This window comes from Acanthochromis polyacanthus, chromosome 16 (genome assembly GCF_021347895.1).
Source record: "Acanthochromis polyacanthus isolate Apoly-LR-REF ecotype Palm Island chromosome 16, KAUST_Apoly_ChrSc, whole genome shotgun sequence".
NCBI lineage: Eukaryota > Metazoa > Chordata > Actinopteri > Pomacentridae > Acanthochromis > Acanthochromis polyacanthus.
In genome coordinates, this window is record NC_067128.1 from 14,912,208 (window position 1) to 14,935,500 (window position 23,293).

The 23,293-nt window shown below is 39.9% G+C and overlaps 2 protein-coding genes across 2 annotated transcripts in view; one reads left to right on the plus strand and one right to left on the minus strand.

Moving 5' to 3' along the window:
- Window positions 1-19,112, plus strand: part of xrn2 (5'-3' exoribonuclease 2) — a 46,031-nt gene extending 26,919 nt beyond the window's left edge. Inside the window, exons 24-31 of the mRNA XM_022194793.2 lie at window positions 452-531; window positions 663-719; window positions 1,817-1,885; window positions 2,702-2,830; window positions 4,586-4,701; window positions 14,952-15,012; window positions 17,049-17,253; window positions 18,838-19,112. Coding sequence (XP_022050485.1) covers window positions 452-531; window positions 663-719; window positions 1,817-1,885; window positions 2,702-2,830; window positions 4,586-4,701; window positions 14,952-15,012; window positions 17,049-17,253; window positions 18,838-18,900 — 780 coding nt within the window. The 3' untranslated portion in view covers window positions 18,901-19,112. The remainder of the gene's footprint in view (window positions 1-451; window positions 532-662; window positions 720-1,816; window positions 1,886-2,701; window positions 2,831-4,585; window positions 4,702-14,951; window positions 15,013-17,048; window positions 17,254-18,837) is intronic.
- Window positions 19,113-19,519: 407 nt separating this feature from the next.
- Window positions 19,520-22,286, minus strand: nkx2.4b (NK2 homeobox 4b). The gene is given in 3 exon segments (XM_022194794.2): window positions 19,520-20,803; window positions 21,561-22,065; window positions 22,067-22,286. Coding segments are annotated over 3 exon segments (1,335 nt in total). The 5' UTR covers window positions 22,232-22,286; the 3' UTR covers window positions 19,520-20,138.
- Window positions 22,287-23,293: the final 1,007 nt, after the last annotated feature.

A 23,293-nucleotide genomic window follows, 5' to 3' on the forward strand; every position in this document is an offset into this window, starting at 1 on the left:
TGGTATCTCACAGAAACGCTTGCAGTGAAACATGAGGCGTTGGACGGCCTGTCTAGACGACAGTATTGATTCAAATAAAAGTGTATCTGTTATGTCAGATAAAGGCGGGACAAACTTCTGAAAAACACTTTAGAAACACCTCCTGTGTAGACGCATATTATTGCTATTTTCTGTGCAAAGCTGACACATTGTTGAGAGGAGAAATATGTATATCTTTTGGAAAAGATAAATGTGATCACTAAACTTCATGGCCATTTTGCACATGTTCCCTTCAACAACATTTTGACATTATTACGTTCAGCCATGAAGTTCTGAGGGTTCTAAGTGTTGCAGTAAATATGCTTAGTTATTTGACAGATCAGTAAATGCTGTTGCTCCATGCCTGCTGCATTGACACTTTGAATCGATCACTGTTAATACCGAATAAAAACCACAACTTTGTCTCTTTCAGAGCACTGAGATCCCTGCAGAGCTATGCCATGGAATCCAAGGTGCAATAAATCTCGATGACGACCCTATTCTACCAGATAAGTAAGGAACGCCTGCTTTGCTTTCACTTCTCTACATTTTGTCCCGTGTTTCAGTCTAACCCAATAGAGAAGAACTGGTCAGGTGTGACGACTGCTTCATTTATTCATTTTTGTTTGACGTTTTTCCTTCAGGACAGTGAAGTCGCCTATTCCAATGCTGCGTGACATTTCACAGAACATCTCCATCGGGTAAGTCTCTCATCAACACAAACTGACTAATAACAGAAGGAGGAAACACTAAGAGTGGATCGTTTGTTGTGGTTGTACCTACATGCTTAAGCTGCATATCTCCATCTGTAAGGCTCAGTTGATGAGGTGGACAAAATAAATGGAACACCTGGACTTTAATGCAATCAAATTAGGTAGCCTAGCAGCAAATCTTTCCCATTTAAATCCTATAATTAGGTTTACAATTAATGATTAGAGCAGTCATGTAATCTTTGCACTGTTCATTTTTGAAAACAATCGTCCCAGTGTGCTTGAGCCCGAGATGATTTTTCCTTTCTGACCAGCTGTCCAAACCCCCACAATTTTAGATGAAACTGAGAAAAATGATAAATGCTCAGATTGGAACCTAATAATGTGACATTTTTTGCTTGACTAATGACTGAAATGACACTTTGTTGTTCAAATAATTATTTGTTCAGGAGTCACTGAAAATATAGTTTTGTTGAGTGTGCCGTTGATTGTTCAGCTCTTTAGTTATTTCTTGGCTGTAATTTGCAGTGAAGGTATATCTAATTATATTTGGTTAGCTGCTCCTGTATTTTGTTCAGTAAGAGACCTGCAGTTTGGACACAATTGTAGCATCACAACGTCTTGCACGCTGTTCAAAATCACAGTAGCATGCCCAGTATTCTGTCTAAATATACGATCTCAGACAAATATATTTCTTTCCTGTATGTTTAGTCTGTCTCAGAGATTTGCTGATGTACTTGCGTCCCATCATTTCCAGTTCAGCTCCAAAACGATTTGAAACCGATTCTTTTTAGACACATCACAGTTTTGAGCTGTGTGTACCGGTACTCCTCCCTTTCATTGCTGTGATAAAGTGTTCAGCCATGCTGTGAGGGTGAAAAGACGGTCAGGAACATGTTGAAAATGACAGTGACGTAGACGAGTCAGGTTGAGAAGAAAATTACAACACTTGACATGAACATCACAAACTCAGGTCTCTGTTCTGAAGGGGAGATATTTTTTCTTTGAAAAATTTCTTTTTTAAAAAGTATGAGCTAATGGAACCCTTCTTGTCCTCAATTGAAAAATGGTTTTCTTCTACTTTCCAGAGTGAAGTTCAAGGATCCTCAGTATGCAGATGGATTTGTGTTCAAGGCGGTCCTCCTGCCTGATGCAAAGTGAGGATTTTTCTTTTTTTAGATTTATTTTATATCATAAATTCTTTACAGAACATTAAAGACTTTCATTTCAGGTGTGAAAGTATTTTTTTTTTTCATTTTGCCCTCGTCATTAATACAATATATGACGGGTATACTCTTATGTTATTTTATGTATCAGTCATCCTTTGAGAAGACCCAAACCAGCAGTGAGTTAGTCTGTCTCACAAAGCTTTGTGACGTTCTGCTGTGTCTGTCACTCTCTGCTTCTAACCAGTTTGTTCCAACTAATGGCAGAAGTCCTGAACACTGGTTCACGAACATATTTTTGGTTTTACAAAATACTCGGAAATTTCCTGAAACATTTGGTAGCTACATGTTTTAGCAAATGTTGCTCAAAAAGCAAGAAATGGAGCATTTCTTGGACTGCTTTGAGCACCGGACTAAATCCGCATTTAGTGCTGTATTTATGAGTTATTTGGGGCATCAGGATGTTCTGTGTGGCTGATCAAAAATAAGCTTCATAAAATTGACCAAAGCCCATAGTGATGTCTTTAAAATGCTCATTTTGTTAAATCTCCCCGAAATGCCCATAGTCTACTTTTTACGTCTTATAAAAAACACAAGTAATTCTTTTGTGGGGCGGAATTATTTTTCTCTTTCAATTATTTATATGTGAATGAAGAAACAACTAAACCAAACCAGAGGTTCTGGTGAGTTTTATGTAGACATGATTGTACTTTTTGCTCAGTTATGTCAACAAAAGTCTAAAATATTTTACATAAACTCTTTAGCTGAAGCAACTTTAACTGGGATTGCTTTTTTTTTTTTTTAAAGGATTCCCAGTAAGGTCTTAAAACCAGGGGACTGGGAGAAAGGGAACAGGGAACCATGGAGACCCCAGCTGGGCTTCAACCCAAACAGGCAGCAGGCTCACCTGGACCAGTCTGGCTTCAGGGCCCTGGGGTAAGTTTCTGTTTTCATTTCAGCTGTAATAGCCAGTGCCAGAATTTTAAAAATCACATCTGTCCTTCTCAAGAACTTTCCCCCTACGTATAAGAAAATACACAAAATGGAGATAATTTGTATAAAAACTTTTTCTAACCAGTCCGTGTGTCAAGATTTGATGATCCTGTAGGCTGAGTTACTACAATACATTTCTCTATAGGTCTCTAATTCACCCAACATTTATGTAGAAATGTGTCCCGAAATATCAGATTTTTAAGCGTAATTCTGATCAGTCTGCTTAAAGTAGTCGCACATTTAAGTCTAACAGGTCACTACACTGTTTAAGGCTTATTCATCCTTTTGAGTACAGAAAAATATCCACCAGAAGCACAACAAAGCTTTTACATCCGTAGCTTCAAATTAAAATCACGGTTTGTAAAATCCTCTGGTCTTTCTCAGTTCTTTTTTCATTTTCAAACACCTTGAAAAAACTCTACAAGCACACACCTGCCTCTAAAGCATCTTGTACGGTGTGATGATATTTCATAGCATCAAACAATGACTGCTGATTCTGCAGTGACTCAGTACAGTATTTTAAAATGAAAAATGTGTTTAAATGTTTGTATCCCCTCTAACGGTCCCCATTAACCAGCCGTCCTTGATTATGATCTAAGCTCTCTTCTCCACACATTGATATTATCATTAAGGAAATGTGAATAATTGAACATCTGGCTCGGTCCGACTGTAGCGTGTTTGGGAATTAATTATGCACAGATTTGAAGAAACAAAATGCAATCCCTTTTTTTCTCTCTTTTGCCCACTAAACTAAGTCATTAATTCAGTAATTTAGGCAGTTATGTGCCTTGATGGGGCCAAACGGGCAGGTGCTCAGAGGATGGTGAGCAGAAAAACCAGGAGAAAATTGTAGGAAAAAAAAAGAATTTTGTGTTGCTGTGATTTTAAATCATTGACTGTTCTGTGTTCAGTTCAGTCTGAGGCAAGAGGCCAGTGCTGGACTTAATCCAGTCAGTGTTACATATCTGTGATGTGGCAGAGGCTCCTGTGTGAGAACAGATAAAGATAAATAAAACAGTAAGGAGAGACCGGGTGTTCCTTAATAAATCAGACATTCCTCGTGAGACAGCTGCTTTTGGACCGTTTCTTTTTCCTGTGAGATGTGATGTGCCGTAATTAGTGACTGTGCTTGTCTTTATCTCTGTCTATATCTGTATCACCATGCCTTATATGCCTCTATATATATGCTTCTACCCTTTCATCCTTAAGCAGGTGCTAAACCTAAAAATAGTTTCAGTGATACTGTTACAGCTGTTACAGCAACAAAACAGGGAGACAACAGTGTGGTGGCTAAAAAATGGTTTTACTATGACAGAAAACAACCCAAAAGATGCACTACAGACCACAAGCTGTAACTCAAAACCATGCTGCTGGAGCTCCAGAAAGAAGCAGCTTCTGTCAGAGAGAGAGACTGACTGGAGTGAGGGAGGTTTTATTCATTTGAGCCACTTGATCCTTGGTGTGACTCAATCAGCTGATGACCCTCACTCAGCTCTGGAGGATAAAACAGGGACACCTGGTGTCCAGGTGGAGGGTCGTCACAGAACAGATCTAGAGGCTTTCTATCCTGAAATGACAAGAATTTCAGACAAACTCTAAATACCTGGAATGTCAGAGCATTTTAGAATGGTTGTTTGTAGAGATTATTGTGCTTTTTTCAGTTGTTTTTTTACAGCACAACCTCTTCTCTTCCTTCAGTCACAGTATGAACAGAAACCGTGGCGGGGGACAGTACAGCAGCGCCCCACCGCCAAGCAACTACCACCAAGGAAGCTACCGTCCTCCACATGCTGGCAGCCACCAACCTTTCCAACGTAAGATACACATATACACGTTTACATCTTTCTGAGGGTTATGACTGACATTAGGCTTCCTGCAGCTGAGTCTAACCTCAGCCCTGATATGAGAGAGAGAGAGAGAGAGAGACAGAGACAGAGACAGAGAGAGAGAGAGAGAGAGAGATTTCATTGATTTCACATGGATCATGATGAAAATCATCCTTGAAAGAAAATTTTCTCTATAAACAGCTGTGTTTGACTGGTGAAAACAAACACAGGCAAGGCTTCAGTTTTTTTTACATTGATTGCTCAGGTGCATCTAACTTTGTCATTTAGGTGCACACAAACTTTGTCATCACACCTTCTGGCGTAACACTAACCACACTATGAGCTGTAATTATTCTGACAGCAGCAAGTGATAAAGAAAAACATCACCATCTAATAAACTGCTCATTCACAGCAGGACAGTACAAAAGGGCTGACAGTGTGCTTGGCAGTGGGTGTGAGGTTAACAACAGGGACTACTAGTGGGTTTATTCCTGACAGATAACAATGTATTACAGAGGACTAGTTGCCCACCTCTCACAATGAAGACATTTGGTCACCCTCTGGACCCCTGTGAGGGTAACATGACACTGTTATGTCTCGCTGTGATATCTGTCAGCTACTGGCGTTTGCAGAACATATGGACACGTGACAAATTCTTAAAGAAAATAATATTGCAAATTTGATTTCAAATACAGCTTTGATCCAGAGTGCTGAATACAGTCAACTGGCCTGAAACAGAACTATTTTCTTTGATATAGATATAATATTGTATCGCCCAGCTACAGCAGTGTCACACTGGTACAGTTTCAGCACCACACAAAAGAGAGTTTTAAAAATGTTGTTTTTTTCATAGTTAAGATACATGGCGTGTGTCATCTTCCCTCTTTATATTAACGGTCTTTAACTCTGTCGCTATCAAAATCCATCAAAGGATGACGGTAAACGATAAACTTTCACTTGAAAAACTTAAATTTTTGAGACTGCGTGACCTTGTTAGTCTGAGTGGTGTATATAACTGAAATATAACAGAAAAATGCTGGCATTATCTCAGTTCGTCAGACAGACAATCCAACAAACTAGATGAAAGTTTTGTAAAAAAGTAACTGGACCTCTTCATATTACTGTCTCCAGGGTCATGAATGAACTTTAAAATTGGATGATTTGTTACATTCACTGCTGTAACCTTGGATTGAACAATGTAGGATGATTTTTCATATTATTGGACCCCTAACCATAATACCAGCTCCTTTCAATTCGACTAAAGTTTTCTTTTGGCCCACAATTTCTTCTCTGGGCTTTTTTCCTTTTCTCTTCACTTCACAAAGACTTCTTTGTGAGTCTGTGGCCATTGTGAGGCTGACATGTGCATTGGACGTATTTTGCCTCCTTAAGCAGAGTAAGAAATGGTAAAATGTGAGACTGATTTGATTGGATAGAGTGCTTTCTACTAATTCTGTGTCATCCCTGTCAATAATTTTCCCATTAACTGCTGAAGTCTGATGTACAACTGAAACTCTTGTAGTGAAATGACATTTTATGTCCCTTTTTGAGTGTCCCATTCTCACACTGAGTTTTTGCATAAATGCATTATCTTTTAAACTCTTCTGTTCCACGATGTTCCATAAAAGAAGTATATACGTGCAGTAAACCTAGTTTAAGATCTCAAGTTTCTTTATGAATTGTAGAACTCCAGCTGAGTGAGAAGTCTTCTGTGCTGCTTGTTGCAACAAATCACTTTTCAAATCACATTTTTTTTCTAAAACCACAAAGACTAATGGAGAAAAGTAGTTGTGAATACAGTTAGCATTTCACTTTTTTGCTTTAAAATGTACTAAAATAGTTCATCTATTATGAAAATGGCCGACATTTTCTCTTCATATTTTTATTGATTATTGTTTAGTCACTTCACATCTAAAACAGTTATTGTGACGAAGGGGAAATTGGAGCCTGTATAAACCCAGCTGCCAAACTGAGGCACAAATAATTGTGTTACATGATTATGTTTGTCACATGAGGGACAGTCGAACAACTCATCACATATGGAGGCAGAATCTCTTTCCCAGCTCCTAATCACGATCTGTGCTCGGCCCCGGCCTCAGCCCCACGGTCCTCTGCCAGCTCTTCTCCAGTTTGACTTTGATGTGCCAATTTGCAAATAGATGAATAATCTCATCTGCCCACTGATAGCATGCGGGGGAGTCGCAGCTATTCTGGTGGCACTTGATGCAAATGGGGGCTTTTGGCTTCTCCGGATTGCGGTAGCACCTCCCCTGGCCTCTGCTGCTCGTTCTTCGTGTTAAACTTGCCAATTAGCGGTCCAGGACATTCTTTTTTTAATTTCAGTCGCCTGTATTTTTTCCGTCGTTCATGGAGAAATTGTTGTTTTAATAAAAGGGGATTATTGTAAGTCTTCAGCATGGTTCTTCTGTGATTCCTGGCCTGTTTCTGGTGATTTTTATCACATCAGCTGAAGTACCTGGAACAGAAATGTGTCATTGTTGAAAGCGGCATTTTTATATTATTTGATTTTCACTGTTTTTTCCTGAAGTGCCAAACCTTTGACTTTTTTATTTAGCAATGACATTTTGCTGCTCAGTTTTGGTGTAAAATTAGAATAATTTATGAACTATTGAAATAATTTAACATTTTTAAATGACAAAGGGAAATTGTGTGATTCTGTGTATAAATAATGATAAAAACTGGACTGAATGTGGAGCAGCTATAATATTGGCGACTCCAGGAATGTGATTATCCACACAAGTAGGCCTTATTCTGCAGCAGGAGGCCAGAGGCTTGCTTTTGTCCAGATAACACTTTCTCAGGACCAACCCTCTGCTTCGCCAGTAATCACTGTAGGCTTTCCTGCACTGGGCTTTTGTGAGTTCTTTTTTTTATTATTTATTTTTGGAAGGGGGGGTTGCCTGCTGATTAGCGTTGTGGGAGACCGGGGCCAGTAATGAGACTGTCGAGTGGCTGCGCTGGACACAGTGGCCCCCTCTGATAAAAGCATCCGGGAGGATCCCGTTTGATTGGGTGTGTGATGCGCTCTGAAGAGGGTTGAAACCAAAGTTAACTTCCCCCTTTGACGGTGCTGCTACCTCCTGCGGTGATGTGTCAACACGCTGCCTCTGAAACATGCTGCCGGGCTTTGTGCAGTGCAGCCGGACCAGCTGGTGTTTAATAAGCAGCCGGGGAGTCTCTGCTGGTGGCCATTATTGTCTTGACACACAGTGACACCAAATTTTAACCAGGGCAGCAAAGTAACATTTGATCCAGCAGCCACAGTGGCTGATAAGCCTGCAAACTCTCCTTCCACTTCAGAGTTACAACTGCACATAATAGCTGCTCACACTGACTTCTGGACCAACTTCTGTTTCAATAAATTCACATAGCGTTGGTCATTATGACATTTTCTTGTTTATATTCTCACAAATGTTTCTATGATATCGCAGAAAGGTTTGTAAAATGTATTTTTAATGAAAATAGCATTTTTCCTTAAGGGCTTCTTCATACTTGAACACTGCTGTAGATGGTACAGGGCGTTGTTGTAGTAGTCTGCAGTAGTCGAAACCTCGCTCGAAGATAGATCGGTTTGGTCTTGATGTTTATGTTCATTTAACCTTTACAGCCTCGGATGTAACCAGAAGCATCGAGCGTCATATCTTAGAAGCTGTCGGAGGAATAAGACATTATCATTAATCACCTTTTAGTGGATTTATTTGCAATCATGGCCTCATCTTGTTTTATCATTTCAGACATTTCCAGTTCTGTTTATTCTATTGAAATTACTGGGAAATTGGGTGTGATTTTAGCATTCATTTTGGCAATAGTCCAGGCCTTGTGATTCTTCATATATGTCAATTTCAGGAAAAAAAATCTTATTTTAATTTAAGCCATGTCCCTCTCAGACATCTGTTGTTTGGGTTTTTTTTCTTTTGAAATTAATTCTTGGTTTGCGAAGCAGCAGCAGCAGCAGGAGGGACTGCTGAAGTTTTGGAAGTCTGTCAGCGTGCTTTGTTCAGCGGATAGGAAAGTTACTGTCCTGCTTCTGTTGTTAGAGCTGAGCCTGCTGGACGGGATCTGAGTCAAATAGTCGCTGAACTAATTGAAAAGAGGTGGAGAGAGACGTTTAGTTGTGTAGCACGGTTGTAATCCCTGCATTAATACAGTGGACACAGCGTGTTTTAAGGATTTAAAGCGTAATCCTTTGTTGGCCTTTGTCTGGCGCAGACTGGAGGTCTATACACTTTCAGATCATTGTTAATTAAGGAGATTGACAGGTGTCCACTTGTAATTCTCTCTTTTGAGTCATCGGTGGTGATGAGAAAAAGAAAACCAGAGCGTTGTGGAGTTATAATTGGAGCCCAACTGGGTGGTCCACTTAAAGTTTGTTGGCCAAGCAGATAATCAAACATGAAAACTGAACGACAAAAACAAAATGATAACGTTCCAACAGCAGTCTGCCTGCTGGCTGGTAATTGTGCGTTTCACTACTTTTTGCAGTGGTCAGCAGAAAACTGATGTAGTATTTCCCACTTGACTTTCCTTTAATTTATTTGGTAATACAGAATGTATGTTAGCTTTTTTATCCATCTGTTGGTGAGGTGCTTTTCAGCAGCCTGTGAATGCACCACAGTTTTACCCTTTTTCCTTTGGGCTTCAAATCACACATCAGTCATCAGATGGTTCCTCTTTCAGCATGATCAGGGTTCCCTTATAGACAAATGATCCTCTATCCTACAACCTGTTCTTATTATTGTTTTTAATTCAGTTTCTGATTGATTTGAGTTGTAAATGTATGGTAGGACACTGGGTTTTACTTTGAGTATGTGATATTGGTAGATTTTTCAAAATCAGACACAAAATGAACAGCTCTTGTCCAAATGTTAATCATCACACTAACATGCTCATCCTCATCATAGTGCTACCTGTGTCATGTTAGCCATCTTAGCTTAGCATATTAGCATGTTTTCTTTTGCTTATTTCCACCAAACACAAAGTATAGCACAGGCTGATGGGAATGCCACTTGTTTTTAATATATTTAGTTACAGACTAAAATTTAAACCAGTATGACTGCATCTAGATGTTTTATTTAAAGCTGATCCAGTCGCACTTGAAGTTAGCAGGCCTCCAATTCTGACGTTATCAGCGCATTAAATTGCCCATTATCAGCCCACGTTATTCTCATACATGTGTGTCAGTAAGGATCTCCTCCACCTTCTAGTGAGCTCAGCATTGGAGTTGTCCTCCATCCAGATCATTAATAAACATAAAGTAGCCCTAGTCGTCTCAATAAGTGCATGTAAAATCACAGATGTGCAATTTATATGCACTGAAAAAAATGGAGCTTTGTAGTATGTGGTAAATGTAACGTCGGTGTGTTTTATACCAAAGCAAGATCCTTTTCTTAACCCAACAAAATGGTTTTGATGCCTCAACTTAATCAACTGAACATGAGTAAAAGTTAAAACAAGACTTAAGTCCAAAAAAATTATATATATAATTATGATCCAAAATGGGACTCAGACTCAATAAATCTGATTGCTTACCTCCCCTCCATCTTTCAAATATGGACTTTTGTTCCTCTTAGTAAAATGCTACTCTGCCATTAAAGCTGGAAGATGGAGGAGGTCCCTACCTGCCAATATGTACGGGAATCACGATAATTGTTGTGGAGTGGTATACTATCAGGTGGCAAGGTGAGAAGAAGTGAAATCCTTTACTTAATTTAGGGAGTATCATTTACAGACAGGAGGGTACAGCTGCAGATATCAAAGCAAGAATAGGCGAAACATGGAAAGCCAGGGCGTCCCGGTAGCTCCACTGGTTGAGCGGCGACCCATAAACAGGAGCTATAATCCCAGACGCAGCGGCCTGGGTTCAGTTCCAGCTCAAGGCCATTTGCTGCAGGTCTCCCTCCGTTCTTCTCCCTACTTTCCTGTCTGACTCTCAACTTACTTGTCAAATGAAGCCAAAAAATAACTTGAAACAAAATTTGAAAAGCCTTTTTACAGCTCAAGACCTTCTGACGCCTGAGTAATGCAGCAACAAACAGCAAAAAGGAATTGTCAACTCCAGTGTGAAATGAATGCTCCTTTATGGCCCTGAGATGTGAAGAATGACAAGTACTACAATCAAGAAGGATTATTAAAGTGCAACGTTTGAAGAACTGCCAAAGAAAAATTGTTAATCACTGCTGACCAAACAAGATCTGCAATAACGATTTGGAGATGAGGACATGACAATTGGTGACGCACACTGCTAGAACCACTGTGAAACACCGGCAGCTAAGCTTTAACATGACAAGACTCAGATCTGCTATCGATATAAAAGCATGCGCTCGGCAGAACTCTTTGTCGAAGGCCTCTACTCCAGGTTAGGTGTTAGGCACAAGTAAACAAGTCTTACACCATCGCTGTGTCCCACATACAACACACCATTAGCAAAAGACTTAGAAGAAGCCAGCAAGGTGGGGAAGTGGAAGACTCATGAAAAATACTGGTTATCTTTCACAGGGAGCAATTGTGAGCCTATGTGCCAGAAAAGTTTCAAACTGGGGTTGTCTAGACTTCAAAAATTGAGTGGCATGTAAAATCTGAGAAGCACAGACGCTGTGCTGGCAAAATTTGGGAAATATGGCAGTGTCACGGAGTGCTATGAGTGCCAGCATGTTGTTCTGCGTGTCGAAACACTTAATACAAGTCAAACAATGAAATTCACACACTTTCCAAGTGGGTGTTCCCTTGCTCAGAATGTTTGCTTGAAGGAAATATGAAGCATTACACAAAAAAAGTCACCTGATTACCAAAGTAAACGCCATAATGTTAACCAAAAGCACAGCTACGACCGAATAAACAAATAAAAGAACATACCTTTACTTTATACTAAATTATGTCATTGTATTTTATCTTCCAACAAAACTAATTTCCTTCAGCTTTTTATCTTATTTTGGTTTTATTTAGGTCTTTGAAAAAGTCTTGAAGGTGATTTAAGTGTACAACAACCCTGAATTTGAGATCAGATCTGCAAAGGTGCATAACTAACCAAGGTCCAGCACTACAAAAGCACATACTTTACAAATATGTAGAAGTGAAAATGGCATTTGTTAGTTGAATCCTAAACAGATACAATATTGTATTGTTTGCTACTTTAAGGTATTTCAGTTTGAGATCAAAACACTGAGACTAAAATAGAGACAGGATTTTGAGTCATTCCATCTCATTTCAACAAATCTGAGGAAATTTTGTTGCATGACCTCCTCTGATCATCTCCAAACTTTTTTTTTAACTATCCCAACATAAGAATAGATTACTTGCAAAGTTTTAACATCATATGATTGCTATTTGCTAAGTTATAAAATATTTAAATCCCTATTTTTCCACTCGGAAATTGATATGTTAGGTAGAAAGGCTTGATTTAGGAAGATAATACTGGGAACTGACTGATGATATAGACTTACAAGTGATCTGAAGGGTTCAAACACCTTAACAATAGAGCAGGAAAAAAAAATTTGGAATGAATATACCCATTTCTCTGTGGTACAGGGCAATTTAAAAATTTGGCGAAAATGGCATTTTTCAAGAATTTAGGCATTTTTTTCACAAATTTTAATAAGTAACAAGGTTCATATGTTATAAAAATCTCAAAGTACCTTAAAAGTTCTCTCTAACCTAAAAATATCCAAGAGCTAGCTAGTCTCCTTAGACCTCAAAACGATGCCTATTTATGAAACAGACTGAAAAACACCATACATATATTGGCACAGAAACCAATGTGGGACATGGAGTAGAAACATGAAACTTTGTCTGTATAACAATAAACATCCGAATAATTGATATCTGAAGTATCAACATTGTTTCTTGAATCCTTCATGGCCAATTTAACCAAGAAATGCACTATGTTTTATAGGCGTTTTTTTAGGAATTCTAACTAATATATTGCAGTTAAAATGAGTTATATTGCCTTAGGTCCCATGTAAAACATGTAATTTGTCCCCAACTTATCACACCACTATTTCTGTCCTTTGAACTGCTTGAATTTCTCTGAAATCAGGCCATCATCTGCACCAGATATGTGGTACTGTCCACCACGGCGTGTTGAAGGAGCAGTGATTGGACAGAGGATGTGGGCTGTAGGCACCCACACTACGTCATCCTTTCTAGGCCATGTGAACTTCTTGCTGGGACCTTTTGGGTGCATGAATTTCACTTGCAAATCTTCAAATTCAGCTGATAAGTCAAATACGATACCGAGGCTGTCCTGAGAATGCAGTCTGGGAGTGATGCCATTTCTTCTTATTCAGTTACTGTATGAAAGAAAAAACAATGTCTATATAATAATTAACTTCAGATATGCCCTTTGTAACTTATACTACGATGCTGATGCTTCAGATTCATCTTTCATCTTTAGTTGGTCATGTAAATGGTTCCTAAAAACAAAAACGAGGATCAAAATGTATAGTAAATTGATTCAGCAGTTGCTCATCTTTGGCACAAGAAACAAATATGAAAGTAAGTTCACACATACTTCACACATACTAGTTCCTCCAAAAAAAATTTGAACCGCGTACCATGTATCCCACATGCACTTTTTAATGCCTAAAGTTAGGCTATTTTGGGTCTACACCTGAGTTCAACAGCCTATAAATCAATAAATAAGCTTTATTTTAATGTTTTAAAACTTTTACCTTATGCAACTTTCATTAGTAAAGAAGAAAATTCATTCTTTCAATGTCTTTTCACAAGAATAAGTCCTAAAATAGAGGCATGAAAAACCCAAAATAAAGTCGCCCATGAAATAATAAGGATATTTTGGGAAATTCCACAGTCCAGTATTTTTTTATTTTCATTCATTTCTATACTTTTCTCACCAGAAGGGTAAAAGTTTTGGAAGGGGAAAAAATTCTGACCATGTAAAAGGAGTATAAATTGCTTTTTTTAGTAGTTTAAAACCCTAAAATCATAGGCGAGGATTAAGTTTGGACTGACTATGGGTATTAGATTAGATCATTACTGCTTATACTGTATGTTTATAACCATAATACTTTGCATTTGTTCATAAAATTACCCAAATAAAGCCCAAAAAAAATTTTGGGAGGATCTGAGAAAGTGGTGCAACAAGCATTTGTTGAATTGACATGGAATGACTCTTTTACTTTATGCTGTTTATGTAATTATAACTTTTATACAGCATATATGTGTGTGTGTGTTATATAAGTTTGTAAGTGCCGTCTGCAGCTCCAGGTGTAAATATGTAAAACTGTTGTGATCCCTATTTGCCATCACAACGCTCAGCTCATTCATAAACAAACATTATTATCCTGCCCACATCTAGTGTCCACACAGTGTTTGTTTTCACCATCTCTGATCCAGACACATCCCTACTGGCTTCTGTAAACTCGTAGCGGTGTATCATTTTTATAGCGGCTCCTTCCAGGTTTGTAAATTTGAGCCTCTAGGTCCTTTTCACAGCACCCTTCACCCACCCCGGGCTGAGCCACTCAGCAGGCCTGCCCCTATAAACAAACAAGTCCGCGGCTCACAGCTCGTCATCGCCTTGGCAACAGTGAATCTGGAAGAAGCCCTTTGCTTCTTTTTTTTTTAAGTGTGTCTTTGTGAAGGGCTTGCAGCGATGGAACCAGGGTACTTGAGGCGTCCACAATGCTGCCGGCTGAATGCTTATTTCATTTTCTGAACAAAAAATGCAAATGTGGCGCTCCTCGTCTGCATTCCCCCCCGCCCTCCACCACCACAGCCCGGTGCGATTCCACGTTTGAAATATCTTAATTTTATCATGACAACTGATTCGTTCTGTGTCCGTGACCAAAAAAAAGAAGTCGTTGGCATTTTTCTTTCTTTATATTTAATCTTTGAGGTTGAAGCTGACATGAGGTGGGTTAATTAGCGTCCGTGTTTAATGTCAAATTGTTCTGCATTTGGCCTCTAAACAGTCAAACTGGAGGGTTTTCTCAGGTTTCACCACAGTTTGACACAGTGAGAGTCGACTGTTGATGTAAATGTGACACATTTTGCTGGTTTTTATGTTACTGAAGCTGTTTATTTCAACTGAAGCACTTGTCAACACAAAGGAATGACAAATATCAACTACTGGCCTCTCACTCATGAGCTGTGTTATGCTAACAGCCTTCAGATGCAGGTAGAAATTCCTCTGCTTGTGGCAAAACTTCAAACTTATCTCTGTAGAGCTCACCTCTGAACATGCCTTTTGTTCTCTGCAGATTCCAGGCAGAACAGTTTGCTGGGAGCGCCTCCCTCCTTCCACCAGCCACAGTTTCCAAGGTGAGTGTCAGCTTTTAGTAAACCTGCATTAGCCGCTTGTTGTGGGGAGTACAGTTCACACTAAACATGCCAGCTGTTCCTGTAGAGATAGGTTAGGTAGTTGGGTATAAACACTTTTGCACTTTCTCCACCATGGTTTTCATTTTGGGCCTTTTCTAAGGTCAGAAATGTGATTTAGCAGGACAACTCTTTTCCTCAAAGTTGTGTTTGTGGTTCATTGGTATCAATTGTAGGTGAACTGGTGTGAACGAAGCGTGTCAGGGCCGGTGTGGTCTGTGGTTATTGTCACTTGTGTCTGTCTAAATCCCCACACAGATTTCCAGCCTTTCCACACCAGTGCTCTGCCTTCCCTCCATCGGGGGGCTTTGCTGCTGCTGAATTAAGATTTTTTCCCGTCGCTCTAAAACAAATTTCTCTCGAGGAGGTTTGTGCAACTTAATGAGGCATCACTAATGCTGTTGGTGGCTGCGTCGTTCCCTGCACCGCGGCCGGCGAGTCCGCACAGACCGCCTATTGATTCTGGCTCTAGACCTCTCCAAAGTCCTAATCAGGTTCTCTGGTTCAACTTTTCAGGCCCATTGTGGCTCTGTGTCACCTCAGGTCAGTAGTTATTAGCGGCGACTGAAAACAGTTTCTTTAACTACTCAGGACCGGACCAAATGAAATGCAGGAGGAACTTGGAGAGAGGGGATTATGGATTCCAGCGCTCGGTTAAGTCCGGCGCTGGCCAGAGTGTGACATGGTTCAGTAATGAGGGATGGGGCTTCTGCTCTTAGTTTCTTCTCTCCTCATTGTTCCTCAGAAGAGACTTTAATATCACTGCTGGATTGACACATTGTCCGGTGGCCGTTTTGGAGGGCCGCGGTGTGCCAGCTCTGCACTCAGTCCCACGGACGCAATGTGGCCGCCTCATTTCAGGGATGAGGGCGATTCAGCCATATGTGAATATGCTTCATTTCATTTCATGTTCATCGATGCTCCTCTTCTCTGAAGAGAGGTTGGTTTTGTCCCTTTGACAGCTCGATCCTTCAGCAAACGCCAGTCGATGGGGATTTCAGGAACGTCACTTCAAAGCACAATTAAAACGGTGCTTCATTTTGAATCGATTGGCGGTCAGATCCCCAAACATTACTCATTAGGAACTTCTAAAGTTTATAAAGTTGTAAAATAAAAGTTTGTTTTATTTTAAAATAATGAGTATAATATTAAGCCACCAGGCAGCTACTAAAAACTATTTTTATTATTACTTAATAAAAAAAAGTAAAACTGTTAAGTGAAATAAAAGTCTGGAAAAAGGTTAAAAAAAATTACATCTTTAAACGTCTTTTTTCTGATCGACAAACCAAACCCCCAAATATTCAGTTTCCACTCAAATAAGAGAGAAATCCAAAAAGTCTCACATTGAAAAAATTGCTTTTTGTGTGGAAAAAATACAAAGCAGATTAATCAGTTGTCAAAAAACTAGTATGTTTTTGTCTATTCTAATGATTAATTTCTAGAGTTTTATGTTTTGTTTTCAGATCTGTTTTTATCATTATTAAATACAAAATTGAAGTGTCTATTTTACGTGAAAATATGTATAAAAAAAGACCAAAAAGTATCACCAGACCAACCTAATAGTGTCACTGGTTTTGATTATTTTCATTGCGGTCATTTCATCCAGTTCAGAAACGTTTAACTTTAGAGTGAATGTTCACATTCATCAGAAATCAATTAAAAGGTGATCATGTGGACCTGCTCTGACAGTTATAATGGACTTCCTGTCATGAATTGACCTGTTTTAACCTGTAAAACTGTCTTTCCAACTTTCCACAGTGATTACCTCCAAGTATTACTTCCTAACCACTGATGAAGTGATTTAACTGCATTAACGGTTCAGGGATGTTTCGCGTCATGTTGAGCTCAGGTGCCTCTCGTTGCTCGGTCGCTGGACCCACTTCATACGAAAACACAACTTGGAGCTCTGCATGTTCCTGAAATATCTGCTTCAAAGTAAGACCTGCTCAGTGATCCTAACAGATCTGATGTGTCTCCAGGCAGCAGCAGCAGCAGCAGTACAGAGGCGGAGGTCACGGCTGGGATCGGGCCATGCAGTCGCAGCAGTCGGCGTACCAGCAGAACATGAACCGTGACCGAGGAGGGGCGGGACCAGGAGGCTACCAGCAGCGCTACGATCAGCGCAGAGACGACTGGCACGACCGCCGGGACGACCGCCGGGACAACCGGGGGCCGCAGCACCAGGTAAACACTTTACATGTGCAAGCTGGCTGCAGACGCTGCTTTGTTCAAGCTGTGGGTGGAGCTGAGACTTCCAAAAGAAAGTTTAGTAAAGTGGCTTGAAAACTTCATGTTATGACTTTAAAAGTGACATAACTGAAGTTTCATCAGCCTGGATTTAAGTTCTGGTGCTTTTTTTGTCAGATCCATGAAACAAATGGGAAGTTAGTTGAACATTGATCTTCACAGTCGGTTCTACAGAACTCTGAAAACTGAATTTTAAGAAACTGTGTTGTTTGTGATCTTACAAGTGGATTTGCTTTTGTTTGGCCACATTTAAGTCATGATTTATTGTCTTCTGTGTGTTTAAAATCTTTAGGTCCAGTTGGTATTAAGTACTTTTAGATGTTCGGTCTTCTTTTGTTATGTACGCTACATCTATTTATGTTTTTTTATTTTTATACAGATCAATAAAATGCAAACAATACTGTAGACACATGATCATAATTTTTAGACTGATTTAATCAATGATCAGAAACGGATCATTTTGTTGTTTGAGGAATCAGTGAATCGGCTACGTTTGAGCATGTTGGGTTTTCTAGGTTTTTCTTTTCCGTTCCTCTGAAAGCTGATCAGATGAGGACAGAATCCAACAGCAGACCCGTTGATCTAAACATTCTGAGTTAACATCCATTCATTGTCACTGACGACTTTAAACAGATTTACTGCAGGTTGTTTTCCAGCCACATGCTTCAGTAAAAGGTTCCTATTAGGAAACTGATGCATCAAATCATTTGTGTCAGGAGGCTTTTATTCTCTAATGAAATAAAACGCTGCAGTCATTCAGACTACAGGAATATAAAAACGTGCATATTCTCTTCAAATCACATGGAAGTTCAGTGTTTGCACTATAAAAAACTAAATGTAATGATCAGGTTTGTGGGTTTTCTGCGACTCCAACTTAATCTATTTGATTTTTTTGCTTGTTTGTTGCAGAGCTGTAATTTGAACTTACTGTATCAAAGTGTCGCTTCATATATTTCCACAAATGATGTGTTTTTTCGGTAACTTTTGGTTTCATCTGTTCATGCAGACAGTTTCTGTTCAAAGAGTTACATGTCTTTGTAGAAGAGATTTCCATTTTCCACTAAATGATAGTAGAATTATTCTTCTATAGAAAATATCTTCACTGACAGTTTTTTGTTTGGACATTCCTGGTGGGTTGTTTAGTAAATTTAGTGTGTGTTTAGAGAACTTATTGACATATTTTGAATTTTTTTAAAACCTGTGATTTAACAAATGTTATTGACGACAAAAAATTAGATAAAAATAAAACTCCTGAATTTTCTAATTTATTTTCTCGCCCATATCTGAGCAGAAACAGTAAATTCAAGTTCTTAATCGTTTGGCAAACTGACTGCATTTAACTGTTTAGTCCGTAAAGATAAAAGTTTCCAGTGACAGAAGAAGCTTCTCAGATTCGGGTAAAAATGAAATCACTTCTCTGATCATAGAACATGTGTGTTTTATTGTATTGTTGGTGCTTTTCATGGTTTCAGTCGAGCCTAGAGTGTCTAAAACCTCTTCATGTTTATTTTTGTCTTTCAGGGCTACAGCTCTGGCAGAGGCTACCCTCCTCCTCCTCCATCCAGAAGATATAACTGGAATTAAACTCAAAGTAATGTTGGACTTTGGGATTTTATTGGACGGGCAACTATTTTTAGGGGAACCATGTCATCAGCTGACATCTTTTTCATTTTATTGTCTTCTTGTATAATGATTTATTTTTTCCCTTTTGTCCTACTTCAACAAAATATGTAATCTGTGATTTTTATGATGAAGCGCCTGTTAAACTTGTCAAATACAAGTGAGTCAAGGACAAAGTGTCCCGCTGTGTTTATTTTGGAGAGAAATCTCTTCAGTGTGGTTCATGTTTTGTTTTGTTTTTTTAAAGAAGGAAAAAAAAACAGATGGAATAGAAGACCATGTGATTCTGGTATTGTTCTTCTCAATATCAATTTAAATCCTGTTTTGGTTTGTTTTTCCAACTTCAAAGGATTAAAACAGTATTTTAAATTTGAATACATTCACCAACAAAATGCGAAGTGTTCAGTTTGCTAATTTTACTGCGGATTAATTGAGATTTTTTGGTTCATTCAGATGTATTTAATGTTGCCAAAAAAACGTAGTGATTCTATTGCTATTGCCGTCTTTGTTTTAAATACTATTTAAAACCACTGAAATCTCTTACATGTTTGCTTCAGGATTCACAGAAAAATAAAGAAGAATGTCCAAAATGAAAATATCATTTATTCAAAACTGGAAACAAATTAAAATCAGCTGTAACAAAGGATTTTTAATGACTTTCTTCCAGTGGAAATACCGGTCATTCCGTTGACTTCCGAGCTGTAGAGAGACTGTTTGTGTTTCAGACCTGCTTCTATTGCTTCACTTTGTTAAACCTGTAATAATTTAATTCGTAGCGGAAGTGAAAAGGAAGCACGGGCAGCGTGCCTCATCCTGAATCTCCTTAAATTAGATTTTTGTGGTTTTGTTTCTTGAGCTTCAAAGCAGCAGCAATCTGTCATTTACAAAACAAAACAGGAAAAAAGACTAACAAATATTTCGTTTAGAAGCGAGAGAAAATACATTATTATTATCAACATTCAGTCCGTGTTCGAGGCTCTAATATACAGTTTATTTTTGCACCGTGTTGCTCAAAACCACCGAGTGTCTTTTGAGTCCCTGCGTGCGTAAAGGAACCAGAACTTTACGCACGGAAAGAGGAAAAAAAAATGTGGTGCGCGTTTTTGTCCAGCAGCCGGTTCTCCAAAAACCAAAAAAAAAAAGCATCCATCCCGGGACAGATGCCCCGCAGGCCGGATCCTGGTCCCTTCAGCTCGGCATCCCTACCAAGTTCTCCCGTACAGTAAATTGGAGCCGATCATGCTGTTGGTGTACTCAATGAGTGCCGCGTCCGTCTGCGTCATGTTGATCTGACCATGCAGTCCGAGCGGCGGACTGGGCGACAAATCCTCCAGCTCCTCTGTGGACGACAGCTGGTTCACCTGCTGCTGCTGCGGGGTCGCCGTCATGGCCTCACCCGAGCTGCTCTGTCGGTTCCCGTTATGATTGGAGCTGCTGGAATCGGTCCGGCAGCTTTTCCCGTTCTTGGAGAGCACCGGCGACACAGAGGAAGACCGGCGAGTTGTTGCGCACAGGCCTCCTCCTCCTCCGCCACCGCCGCTACCGTCCTGCTGCAGCTGCTGCGCGGCCTTGTCCTTGGCCTGCCGCTTCAGCTTGTACCGGTGATTCTGGAACCAGATCTTGACCTGGTTCGGGGTGAGGTGGATGAGTCCGGCCAGGTGCTCCCTCTCTGGGGCGGACAGGTATTTCTGCTGCTTGAAGCGCCGCTCCAGCTCGTACACCTGCGCCTGCGAGAAGAGAACCCGCCGCTTCCTGCGCGGCGCGGCATGAAGCGTCACCATGGACTTAGCCGTGGAGTCCATCCCGGCCAGGCTGCCCACCATCCCGGGCATGTTCATCCCGGCGGAGGGACCCATGAATCTGGAAACTTCAAGAAACTACAATCAACGTTTGACTAAAAAAAAAAAAAAAAAAAAAAAAAAAAGGCATCTAAAATTCAAATCCAAAATTCAATCTGTTGAATTTTTCCATTAATAAAACACTCAAACATCAATTATTCACATCCACAAATCACGATCCTCTAAATGCACATTAATATATACACTTATTCATTTAAAAAATATATTGGATTAAAAAATTCCAATAAGAGTTTAACAGCAAATTCACTTTTGCGTAAAAAACACCATAATTTTGGGACTTTGATATGTTTAATAATATAAAAGAGTTTGCATGAATATTAATTTAACTGATTAAATTAATTAAGGCCACTGTGGAGAATCACAAACGCATTAAAGTCAACATAATAGCATCAATAATGCAGTTATTTGCAGTAAAGTTATTTAAAAAATAGTTTTGGGCGCAACGAACACTCAAACAAGTACAATAAATTCAATCAAACTGTTTTAAAGTGAATTCTGAGAAGTTAGGTCTGTACTAAACAAACAAAAAAGGCATTCTAGAATCTTGCAACAGCATTCTAGAATACTATAGGACAACATTGTAGAATAGTTTACTTTGAATAGTTTACTACTAGAAAGACATTCTAGAATAATAAATACAGTCTAGACAAAAATATCAGTCTTGAGAAACATCCCAGTGTGTGCAGCTGATATGTTCTCTTTTTTCTTTAACTTTTGCATTTAAAAGTAGAAGAAACAAAAACTTTCCAGTGAAGCTGCTCTTACTTGTCGGGTACCGGGGCTCCGGGTTGCTGTACCACGCCGCCGCCGCCCCTCCGCCCCTCACCGTCTCCTGGTAGGACGGCAGGTCTCCCACGTTCCCGATCCCTCCGTTGCAGAAGCCCCCGACTGCCCCGGAGAACTGCGGCACCCCGTGGGACACATGGTAGGGCCCGCCGGGTCCCAGAGCGGCGGCTGCTGCTGCGGTGGCCGAGGCTGAGGAAGAGGAGGAGGAGGAGGATGAAGAGGAGGACAGGTGGTGATGATGGTGGTGGTGGTGATGGTGGTGGAGGTGAGGCGGCTGATGCTGCTGCTGCTGCTGCTGCTGCTGATGCTGCATACCGGGCTGGGAGACTTGCGGCTGCCGGTAGGCGCCCAGCGGGGATCCGAGGCTCCCCGCCGGGGGCTCCATCCCTCCGAACCTGCGGTAGCTGTCCTCCATGGGGCTCAAGATGTCTGTGACTGAGAAGGGAGTGGAGTGCTTTGGGCTCAAGGACATGGTGCGGCCACCCCCGTGCCCTCCGGTCCGCTCCGCTCTGCCTCTGGCTGGATGTGCTGTCTCTGCCTGCGTCCCCCTCCCTCCCTCCGGCTTCTTGCTTCTGGCGTGTCGCTGGGAAGAAGTCCAGCTGATCGGCTGCAGGAGGAGACCAGTTGCCCTTATCCCGCCGGACCCACATGGAGGGGCGGAGCGACGCGGACACAGCAGCCAACAATGGCAATTGACATTACAGAGGTAAGTAGAGAAAATGGTTTGGACCGACTTTCTCCTGCTGCGGAGGATGTTTGGCTGAAGATGAGAGTCAAACCCAGAGTTCCTCTGAAGGCACAGGCCAGGGCCACTGCCTGCTTTACTTCATGACTGAAACGTTTAGTTGATATGATGAATAATAATCACCAAACCAATTACTGATCACCTGTCAGGTCATTAATGATGATTATCAGTAGCATCTACTAAAATCACGTTTCTCTTCTATTTACTTTGTAGGAGCTTCAGTGTTGGAAACTCATCTTTTACTTTTATGTTTTCAGTGTTAAACTGCAGAATTTTCCCTCTACTCTGTGACTCCTGCCTGTATTAAGACTTTTATTACTTTACCAGTTACTCTCCGACTGGCAGCTGCAGGTTTCTATCTGAAGGTTCAACATTTAGTGACTTTCATTAGGTTTCAACATGTTTCTTCCTGCGCTGCAAACTGAGACTAACCCTAATAGCTGGTGCAGTTATTTAACAGGAGGCTGAAACAAACAGTTCAAATAGACTTTAAATCTGAGCCAAAGTTCATTTTCTGCAAATTAACTTTTATCACAATGATTTTGAACAATATCATTGTTTTGCTTTTTGCACATTATAAAGTTAAATTATTATAAAGACAATAAAAAAGCTCAATACTGACAATGGAAATTAATAGTTTATTTAATCTGTCCCCTCTGAGTGTTACTAGAACTTATATTTGGAACATTTTATAATTTATGACAGTTCTAAAACTCACATAATATTTATTTATCCTGTATTTATTGGTGACGGTGCACAGATGTCAATAATTGTTTACACCTTTTTAAAATATTAAATTGAACAATTTGCTGCCATTCATGTAGGTTTTATTTACTTGATCATGCAGATAAATCACGAACTTATATGAATTTATTAGTTAATTTTAAAATGAGTAGTTTTTCATGCCAACATGTGTGTCTAAAAATAACGAATATTTAACTTCAAATTAATCAAAAATAAAAATACA